General features: G+C 39.6%; 2 protein-coding genes across 2 annotated transcripts in view; both read right to left on the reverse strand.

Annotated features, from left to right (window-relative positions):
• The window catches only part of LOC105199968 (nascent polypeptide-associated complex subunit alpha, muscle-specific form), a 110,066-nt gene extending 104,227 nt beyond the window's left edge, over nt 1–5,839 (reverse strand). Inside the window, exon 1 of the mRNA XM_026132675.2 lies at nt 5,553–5,839. The gene's annotated coding sequence lies outside the window, so the exon portion shown is untranslated. The remainder of the gene's footprint in view (nt 1–5,552) is intronic.
• Nucleotides 5,840–8,396: 2,557 nt separating this feature from the next.
• On the reverse strand, nt 8,397–11,000 carry LOC105199970 (radial spoke head protein 9 homolog). Its single transcript, XM_011167307.3, has 4 exons — nt 10,639–11,000; nt 10,164–10,329; nt 9,683–9,971; nt 8,397–9,288 (listed from the first exon to the last, which is right to left on the reverse strand). Exons 1-4 carry the CDS (start codon nt 10,863–10,865, stop codon nt 9,128–9,130), a joined length of 843 nt encoding a protein of 280 aa, XP_011165609.1. The 5' UTR covers nt 10,866–11,000; the 3' UTR covers nt 8,397–9,127.
• Nucleotides 11,001–11,647: the final 647 nt, after the last annotated feature.

An 11,647-nucleotide genomic window follows, 5' to 3' on the forward strand; every position in this document is an offset into this window, starting at 1 on the left:
ATTCTCACGTCAAGTTCGTAAAGCGTACGAGTAACTTAACAATAATTTATCGAAAGTCATTTCTCTCTCTGTAAAGTTCGTGCATCGCTTTTATTATCATTTCTCCTTTTCTCTTTCTAGATGCGCGAGTTCGATTTATCATTTCAATCGAAAACCACGAAATTATGCCGGGCGCGAGATAATCGAAAATGGCGGGGATGCCGATGCGCGTTAAGCCTAAACCGGGCCCCGGCTTTCCTTCTTAATGCATACGGTATCCTGCTGCACACGGACGGTATCGCGCAGGGATTCTCATTCGGGCCCGGCGGGCCAATTAGGCCGGATGAAATCACGCGGCGCGGCCGCGACGCGTGAGAACCGCGCGCGGCGCGCGGTTTAAGGCGCGAGAACTGGTTCCGAGGCCTACCCTGATCGCGGGCATCTCTTCCCAAGGCCCCCGTGTCCCGACGTTAAACGCGGCGTAGATGTTGCGAGAGCTCCTCGGGACTGCCTGAAATTAAACGTCGGGGACAAGGAGCCCCGGCGAGAGCTCGCCTTTCCTCGGGCCGCGGGCTCTCTCGGGGCCCCATTCGAAACGCGGGCCCTCCTGGCCTCACTCGCCTCCTCCCCGCCCTCTCGCCCCGCGGCCGATCGACCGCCTCCGCCGCGGCTGTGTCTTTTGCTTTATTTCTTCCTCATCTTCTTCCTCTTTCCCTTCTCGGTCCGCCACTACTTGGCGAACGCGTTACGAAACGCATCCTCGTAGATCCGAGAGCTCGGAATTTCATGGACGAAAAGGAAAAAAAAGGGGGCTGCCGCGCGTGTGAAGGTAGTGAATAACGTTTGAGATCGATTGACCGAGATGGGGCACGTAAAACGTACGTTACGATCGGACAGGCTTCATCTATTACTGATAATTATTAAGATACTAAATTGATACATGAGCGTTAAGTGGTCTAGTGGAGTGGAATGTTGTTTGCTATCTGGGCCTAGGATCCATCATGTAAATTATGAAAAGAATACCTCGAAATGTTTTCATTCGAGAATGAACTATCAGCTAGACGTCAGCGTAATAATTATTGGTAGATTAGACGCGAACGCGTCTCGAATTAATCACGCGTCTTGCCAATGCGTTCCGAGGCACATCTCTTCAGGTTGAAAGAGACCTAAATATTTCTCATGGAGCCTCACGATTATATAATTTGAGGGTTAAGCTCGGTATATTTGTAGGGGGGAGGAATGCGCGCGGGTTATTTGGTGTATAACGAGGAGGAGAGAGACAGAACGGTCTGCGGAATGAAATATCACGTGCACGGAGTGCGCGCCTCGACCACGCGGTGGTTCTCCATCGTCAAGTGGACAATATCTTCTCGTGTTACGACGACGTTACCGCTGTCGAATAAAACGAAACGACGCGCGCGCGCGCACACACAAAGACGCGTTGTAGACCCTCTCCTCCCCTCCGCCCCGTTGGCACGTACCTGAGATATCGCGTTATAATTTGTTGTTACTGACGGCGACGTCACGTTGAAACAACATTCATGTCTCACCTTACTCTACCCTGCCTCTATTGCGGCTAAGAATGCCTCGAGGTGCGTGTAAATCGATATTGATCGTTGAAAAATACAATCCCTTTTTCCTGCCGTATTGTATATAACGGAGTGATATATTGTAGCTAAAACCCAATCGTTCCGATCTCTAATACAATATTTTCATCTCTTTGTGTACTCAGTAGTCGTTAGTTTAGCGCGCGTTTTATTTATTTTTTCGAAAAAATTACGTTGTGCGTGTAGCAAAATATCGTAGAGTTCGTAAACATTCCTCCGTGGGCCAACGGTTTTTTTCACATTCACCGGTTATAATACCTGATTGTGTCTTTGAAAAAAATTCTAATACACTCTTCCGACATATGGTCCAGAATACAATTTCACAATTGTTCGACTCGAAACCTTTTTCACTTTTTTCTTCGGCATGTGTCTGAATTTGAGGCAGAATAATTCAAAAGTGAAAATTTGCCTTCAAGTCTCTGATTGGACCACGGAGAGGAATATACTTGCCTCCGAAATAAAGATTCCATCGAACAGACACAAATTTCTATTGGAGAACGACTCGAGCGGAAATTGTTGAGAGCCATGCAAGGTCTCCGACTTATCAAATAAAGGTGAAAATCGTTTGATCTTTTCCCTCGTTTTCCTCTCGTTCCAAATGCCTGCCGCGAAAAACTACCGAAATACTTCTCGTGGGTGTACCTTTCCTTCCCCCGATCGTGGCAGAGCGAGTGGTTTCCGCGTGCGCCCGGAACAAAGAAACTCAATGCCGCAAAATGCCTCCGCGCTGGTTTTTTATACTTTACTCCAAATCCCGTTAGAGGATTTCACCTCGCCGCGGCGCGGCGTTAAAAAGAAAACGACAGAAGCGTGTCGACGGGGCGGGGTCGACAACCGCAGCTTTCGATATCTCGGATACGAGAATGATTCGTGAGTACGATCGTACAGGCCGAAGGCAGTGCGGCATTTATTTTCCTTCCGCGAATAGCTGGCCGGCGCAATCGATGATGAAGGAGTGACAACAGGAGTGAACGGGTACCCCGGAGCTCTTCCGAACATCTATCGATCGTACCGTTTCTCTTTCTCTCCTTTTCTCCATCTCCCCGTACGTCGTGCTGCATAAGCCTCGCGATTCAATTCAACTTACAACTCCTGTTATAATAATTCGACGATTCATTTATTAGCGGCATTGTGCAATACCTGGCCTGGCATTAATTTCGCCGCAATTAAATGCTCGTTAACGTCGTCCCGGGCTATCTCCGCCATTACTTTGTCGGTGCCGCAGAGAGAAACAAAAGAAATTAATTTACGGCGGTGCATAAACTTAGATCGGAAAGACGAGGAATAACAATAGGGGCGGCGAAATAACTCGCCAAGTTCGTGCCCGTAAAAATCTGTAATTCCCCTCGAACGACGCGATGAAAGGGGATGGACGTTTGGGAGGAGCATTCCGGGGACGAAAGCGCGGTCATATTCGAGCAGATAGGGAGAGAACGCACGGAACGGAATTCACGCGCGACGATACGCGACACAAGAGGAAGGAGAGGACGTCGAAGACCGAGCGGTGGTATATTCGCCGGGATGCGGAGGATGCTACTTGAATAGGAACCGGAACTCGCGGCGGTCCGTGCTCGGAATCGGCTACGCGATCGCGCGCGTACGGGCCGCGCATATGAATCGGATAAGAGCCGGAGGGGTTTCCGTACCGCAAGAAGGGAGAAAGAGAGAGGCTATCGGTTCGTCATTGATTTCTTCGACGTGCGCGAAAATAAATCTAGCCTGTGTACACGTACGAGAGGAATGCACCGCGGATGACGGACGACGGAATCGCGAAACCGCAGGAACGAATTGAAAACCGCGCGACGAGATTGCCGCTCTTATGATCAACGAAAGGTGGATCATGACCATCGGAATCGTGAAATTAACGATCGTTCTCTTGTACGGGGAAAGGGGGGCGAGGGTAGAAAGAGAATGCACGGAGAAGCCCTCCGGCAACTCAAACACGATAAGAGCACAGAAACATCTGTGGATAATCGGACGATAAAGCCCAGTTTCTATTTCCACAGATCCAAAATATAATTCGTGCAGTACTGATAAACAAAACTGAATGAATATTCAAAATAATTATGAATTGTCTATCTCTATATATAACTAAAACGATCAAGAAAGAGCAAAAATATATTATTGGTACAATTTAATAAAAACAAACTAATTTTTTGTAACATTTCCAATTTAAATATAAATTAATCGTATTTAAAAATGAATTTAATAAATTACTAAACCTCGCGTATTTTTATTTTGAATTACTCGATGGTATGAAACGTCTTATTTCGATTAAATCGAATCCCTCTTATCTTCTTTCAGTATCAAAGTTATCGTTTGTCTAAAATCTCCGACCTCGTCTTTTTTTACTTATTTTCAGCGACAAAAGCCCACGAATTAAGCCTGATCTACAATGTGCTCTTTGCGTTTTGTCTTGTCCTTTTTGCTTTTTGTTTTGTGCTTTCTGCTTCTTGTTTCCTTGCTTTGTGTATTTTTGTCACACGAAGCCGAGAGACATCGTCATGCACAAAAGGCAAGGATTTTTCTGCACAAAATTAGCAAGCAATTCGCCAAAAGCTTCGTTTACTTGTATCTCAGCTTTATTTTCTTTATCAGACATATTTTTTATCAGACTATGTTCGATTCACCACGATATCGTGGTCGTATTTAACCTAACCAACATGTTTCTTTGCTTTGTTGTCCGAGATAAAATTTGACGAACTTCAGAAAAGACAAGAAACACGTGACAAAAAACACGATTGTCGGTAAAACAGTGCGCGAAGAGACAAGAAAGCAAGAGGCAAAAAGCAAGAAATAGGAAGCAAAAAGCATATTGTAGATCAGGCTTTACTCTTTTCAAATTCAGCATACAATTTTTTCAGTTCGCGCTAAAGCTAGATGTGATACTAATATTTTGTTTAGAGGGAAGGGGAGCAGGCAGGGATACGCGAGATTCTAGAAAAACATTACGCTCAGCGTATAGTGCATGGACGTTTCAGGACGTTTGAGCAACATGGAATTTTACGCATCAAACAGATGTCACTGAACTAACAAAATGGCAAATGGAGTCGGGAGAGAATTAACTGCCCTCTATACGCTTCTCGAAGGGGGAAGAGAGCAAGAAATATGCTCCTTGCCAAGCAACGACAGGTCCGTAATTCTCTTTGACCCTGCTAACCTTGAATCAAGCGCGACGACACGTCGCATAAATGCCATCGTGTAAACACAAAAAGGGGAATGTCCATAAACAAGACACGACGATAAATATCTTACGTGCGCGATAAAGTCGACGATTCTGTTAAAGTTATTTAACGGCATGACTAGCTGACGAGAAAATTTTAATACAATATCCCAGAAGATATTCAATATAATATTCTAAATTTCCGAGAGCTGCGCGAGTTGCGAATTTGCCCGTGTCGTATCGTCACAAGGCAGATACACTTCAACAATGAACGGAAATGTAGATTCGTACCCCCTTAGATTTCAGTGTTACATCATCACGATTTCCGAAAAGTTTCTAGCAATGCGCAGTAATGCTTCTAGAAAATTCTCGCTAGTCTCGAAAGTTCTTCGACACCGGTGCACGAATAACGAAATCCGACGTCGCCTGGAGCTAGTCGCAATTGCTGTTCTCTCTAGACAATGCAACAGAAATCTAGAAACTAACCGAATAATTCCGAATCGGAATCCCTTCCGAATAGTTTCATGATACGTTCCCCGACGAGAAAAGATTATCCCGGAAGCATGGACCGACACTTTGTACGAGTATTCGGTCGAGATTCTCTTGAAACTTCCACGTGATCGCGCGCAAGATCATTAGCCCTCGCGAAGCCGGCTTGCCTTTGGCCGGCTGCGCGCCGCCGGTCGGATTCGTGTTCGCAATTTTACGGGGTTTTCGCGGCCGAAGTGACAGAAATCCCGATGCGGCGACAGGCGAGTCGCGAGCACGGCGCGTTTACGATGCGATTATCCACTAGCACTCACCGTTCGCGGCGTGATGTCCTCGTCAGATCCGCAAAAAGGCACAGGTCGCAACGTCGGGATCACTCCTCAATCAACGGACACTTCACTCGTCTAGACGCCGGGTCACTGCATCGGACTTGGCCGCTCTTGACTGCGCTTGTGCGTCTCCCCCGGCAGGTCGAGCAGGTTAGGTGCGCCGCGCTTGCGTCGTACTGGTGACGCCATCCGGCGCCGGCGCGGCGAACAACGTGGCGCACTCGCGAAAGCGCGCGTAAGTTCGAAATCCGGCAACCCAAAACGCGCACTGCTGGTACTGTTCACGCCATAGAACTTGTATCTATGGTTCACGCACGAAGGTTCCCCTCTTTCTCATAAACGTATTTTTCGTTAGATATGGTCAGAATTAGGTAAGTAAATATATTTGTTTAACTAATTTAAGTTAAAGTTAGTAGTTTATAAAATTAATTACGTTAAAAGTTAGATTAGATTAATTTAATTTAAATTAAAAGTTAATTTTGAAAAACATTAATCATATTAGAAGTTCATAATTTTTTAAGATTAGATTACTCAAAACAATTATAATATGGATTATCAAATTCTTAATATTTTATTTATAAATAAAATTTATGTGAAATAGCAAAGAAATATTGTTTTTATGTATTTTTTCGTTCATAATTTTTTTTTCTTTTTATATATATAAATTTTGTACTTAGAAAAAAGTTAATAAATTAAAATTTATGTTTAAAAAATAACTAATTAAAGTTAAAAATAAAATTATTTAAGATTTATTTTAAGTTACGTTAAAAGTTTATATTATTAACGTTTTAGTTGGTTACTATACAACCCTGAATAATAGAAATATATTTAAAATATCAGTTTTATTGTGAAATTTAAATTCACTTCAAATTGAATTATTATACGCGACTCGACAATCATTCAACATTTTTCTTGGAATATTTCTGACAATTTCCCGCTTATAACAGAATTATAAGCAGTGATCGCGACTAATAAAAATAATCGCGATTACTTTTCCAATTGCTATCATACATATTTCAATTAACTCGTGCATATATAATTTTATAAATATAACAACTGTAATATTAATTACATAAATTGATATTTTTGCCAAACGACTATAAAATAATTGCTATAACCTCGATCAATACTACTCTGTATTTCAATATATTGTCGATAACTACGTAAATATTGTCCATACATTTATCATACGAGTAATACTATGATTGCGTGGAATTTACGTGACGATGATTGTCGTGCATTCGCTCAACAAAATTATCGCGCGCTCGCGTTTTACCGACGCAGCATATTTGTAGCCGTAAATATATACGCGCGATTGCAAAAATGTTTCTCAGATTTCCGATTTCAAATCCGTCTTTGTCTTGTGTACTACCGTACGCGAGACAAAGATAGAAATCTGAAATCTGAGAAACCCTATGAATTCGGACCACAGAGTTTATTCGACGGAACTATATCGACAATTACAGTCTTACTGCCACAACGCGAAATACCGAAATAATTCACAATCAGTGGCAAATTTTCTATCAGGCATGACATCCGTTTCGTAATATATTTCGGATCATATTCATATCTAACGAAAAATACGCCCACTGCGATTAAGTCTCTTAAAAAGACGCAAAGGTCATTTTCGCGTGTCTACGTCATCGAAATCTCGTCGGAAAGATATCGTCGGTTACACGCCACAATCCACCGGCCGACGAAATAGTACTGATTGTAAGGATTCGCGTATAACGATACGCTCTGACGATCGTTCATCGCTGTAAGCGGCACTCCTGACACAAATTGACTCTCACTGCACAATATTAACGGATAAAATTCGCGATTAATCACGGAGCGATCGCGTTACGTCTTTCCAAACCGAAGTTCCGCGATAACTGTCATGGCAGCCAAAAAGAGCGCGAAACAGCAAACATTTCAAAAATTGTGACAATTCGAAATACAAACGATTACAAGTCGCAACAAAAATTGGACATTATCCACGTACTCATTTGCAAGATATAATGATAATTAACGTTTCACTCAATGTTTCTTTAACCTAATTTAAATAGATACGGAAAAAATTTGTGTATAAACGGAGCATAACTTCCTGATATAAATTTAAAATTGACGCGCATCTTTGTTGAAGCATTTGTAGCATGAATATTAACAAAATGATGAAAAATTTACAAGTAAAATGATAGAACATATATGAATATATAATATCATTGCAACATATACGAGATCTGAACCCACTTAACTTTAATTTTTTAGGAACTCTATATATGGAAATATTGAAACGAGTGAGAATAAAATCTTCATTTCAATTACTCATAAAATATATCTTCTATATAAAATATTTGTAAATAAGTAAAAAATTTTTTAACTTTACGTTATTAAAAATGTCATGAAACTTAACGTACTTTTAAGTTACACAAGTACATTGAATTTAATGTGTTTATAACTGAAAAGTATATTTGCGTACATGTACGTGACATTTAATGCACTTATAAATGCTTTCAATATGTCTGTTTAAAATTTGTTTCCGTTACGTATACATTAAATTTATGGTGAGTTCAAAGAAAATGCTATTAACGCTATTTGCTTTATTCTGTCCTTGTTTTACATTTAATGAATATTAAAACTAGAATAACACAAATAGTGCTAATAGTGTTTCTTCGAACATACCCTTAATGTATTTTTTTAATAGTGTTTTAATATGCTTATAAAAATACTTATAGTAAGACCCTAATAAAAAATAAATTGAAACTAACAAACTAAATCATATCTTCTAAATTAGTTTTAAAACGATTATTATCATGAAAACAAAACACATTAAGATTCACTCTATTGTTAAACAGCACAATCATCTATAATTTTGCCTTACAACTAACATTTAAATAACTGTAATTTTGTGTTTGCTAGATATGATTAAAATATTTTTCTATTGTGTCACAATTTGTTTCATATTAATGTTAAAAAAGATTAAATGTTTGATATTTGATCGAGTATTAAAATTAAATCGACATAAATAAAATATTTTAATTTTTTCCTACCATGAACGACATAAAATTGACTTGTCAGGGATATTCTATGTAATTCTCGGAACTCGTTTCCTCGCAATTTGAGCTATTTCAATCATCACACCGAGTTTCCTTTCGCGGAATCCCGGGTGACAGACCGATGCGAGAACGCACGAAGCAGGAAGCACGAAATTTAATGTTGTCGCGAATTCGAGGATGTCGCCAAAAGCGGACACGCGGTGTCGCGCAGGAATACGGGCAGACAACGGATTTTCGTGACGGGAAGCGGACGTTAAGGACAATGGCGTTACGAATTATATCGACGAGCGTATCGATTAACTGATCGTTCAACCACGGGCGTTTCGCTCTTGCAACTCATTGCATTGCTTCACATTGCATACCACGCATTACATTAAAATAAGTTAAATGACGTCGTCGTCACACTTCGTATACATTTACGCTTGAAATTTGAATCGCACCCACCGTCATTTATTATGTTAATGTCGTCTACACGTGATATATATTTCGTATTCTCGTATAGTCATATTTATGTATTTCGCATCAGATCATGAACGGAAGATCTAAATTCTTCTTTCCATGACCCACGTATAAAAATCCATAATGCGGGGAGTTCAACTTATGAAAGAAGGTCATTCCATGCCAATACAAGCTGTGTAAAATGGCCAAACGACCACCCAAGAGAAATTGCAGACTCCAGCATTCTAAAAATTAATAAACTTAAATATAGATATCATATAACACAGTTATTGACTAGTAACTCAATAACATTAAATTATGTGATGAAATCTTGAATAAAAATTAAAATTTGTAATTATATAATTATAATTACAAAAATAGAAGTAGAAATATTCACTTTTTATATTGATAAAATACCATTTGCGCAATTAATTTTGAAATAATACTTTAACAAAACTATAAGGATATGACGAATCATTGTAATGATATATTTGCAAAATTAAATTTAGAAAAAACCTGTTCATAAAATGATTTACAAGAATACATAATTATTCCTAAATTATAATATAAAAATATTGTTATGCATTTTTCCTATCCCTCTCTTTGACGTTAAAGTTCACACTTTGTCGCCATTCTTACCCTGCGGAACATCCATATCTATGCTGTCCAAAAAGTCCAATGCGTAATTGTAATCGGGACGAGATGACAAATTGACGTTCCACTTCTCTTTTGGCGGACAGGCGTGCAAATAGGATTTCAGATTCAAGGCATCCATCTCGCACAGGCCAACAAAACTCGAATTCTCGATCACGTCGCCGTTCGGACACTTGAACCAAGCTCCCCGCGGAATAATCGCAGCATCTTCCACGATCGATTCCACGGTGGCCGCTAGACGATCTTCCTCTTTCAGCTTTTTCGGCATGGGATCCTAAAACAACGTTTCACTGTTCTTATTGTACTCTTGAAATAAATTAAATTCTTTTAAAGATGAAAACAATATAAAACATTCTTAAGATACATTTATGTTTAAAATAATTCAATTTTCATAATACATCTCTTAAATTTCTTGAATCAATTTTTCTCTGATAATTTAAAAAAAAACACCAATGTTTGCAATTACATCATAATAAGTCTTGGGATCTTCATTTGGTGGAAACGGTGGATTGACATCATAAACGTTCGTGACGATAGACGGATCACCCTCAAATTGATTAATCGCTAAGGGACTTAGAAATCGTCCACATTTCGTCGCTTTTGGTAGCAATAGCCAATTTATACCATCTGTACTATAAAACGAAATAAAAATTATTTTAATCTTAACTTGCATAAAACCATTTAACCTTACACTAAGGAAACATAAAAGAAATATTTTTTATAAAAAAATTAATTCTTGAGTTTTTAAATAAATTTTTAATGTAAGATTAGCTTCGCAATATTAGCAATTTTTAAATTAAATAATCAAATTAATTAATAAATTATATTTCTTTTCATTAACATTTACAAAAATTATTCAGAAAAGTTTTATATAAGTTTGTTTACCTCTTAATAATGTATCTTTTTTAGAGAAGCTTTCATTCGTAAAATTCAAATCTTACCTATAATAATATATCTGATTATTCATGCAATCTTTTTCAAAACCATATGCGATGTGATAATCGTTTTGTATCCCATTGATCCTGCCCCAATAATAACATTTTCGAAAATGATTTTCCGTCTGCAAAATGAGTAGCGAATTCTGTAGCAGCTGTGAACTTTCAGTACTAATGCAAATACCGGCGCAGCCGAATATATCGAGAGTTTCCAATAGCTTCAAGCAATCCATTCTATGTTCAAAAAAATCTCGACATTCTGACAATTTTTGACACACGCAAAATTGCTCTTTTCAAATGTTATGTATTAAATATATACGGTGATCTAAAAAGTCATGTTGAGATAAACTCTGACGAGATTGCATATTATTAGGTTTGTTCGAGTTGCTTGAAATCCCCAAAAATTTTTGCACTCGAGATGAGATAAATATATATTCGATCGTAAGAAAGAGAGAGACGACAAAGAAATTAATTCAAAAAGGGCAGCAACACGAACAGGCCTATTATAGGGTCTCTATGCGGAACGGCTGTTGGCTGTTGGCACACCTGGCGAAGGGAGCGCATAGCGCGCGTACTTCAAATCGTTCCTGTTTGTTTCTATTCTAACCGCTTTCGCGAGATTGACTAGTTCGTTGTACCAATAATAATTACGCGAACGTAATGAGGACGAGGCGCGAATACCAAATTGTAGAGACAATGAACAGTAGATGCGAGTGCAAATTGACTTACCGCTCGCCACTAGTCGCTTCGTCCAACTCCGTCTCGAACGTTCGAGATTCCAGATCCTTCTCACGACGATTCGTCTCGATTTGCACTTGGCACCAACGCGCGACCCTTCATTTTCGATACTTCCTTGTATGTACTCACGAGCGTCAGAAACTCAAAATACGAGGCAAGGGAGAAGATGCAAAACACGATTGAACGCGACACGACTTCGCACCATGCATCGTATCTGACACGATGACGACAACGAATGTTGGCACGAACGCCCGACAATTCACTTCACTTTCGGTTC

This window comes from Solenopsis invicta, chromosome 5 (assembly GCF_016802725.1).
Source record: "Solenopsis invicta isolate M01_SB chromosome 5, UNIL_Sinv_3.0, whole genome shotgun sequence".
NCBI classification, from domain to species: Eukaryota; Metazoa; Arthropoda; class Insecta; order Hymenoptera; family Formicidae; genus Solenopsis; species Solenopsis invicta.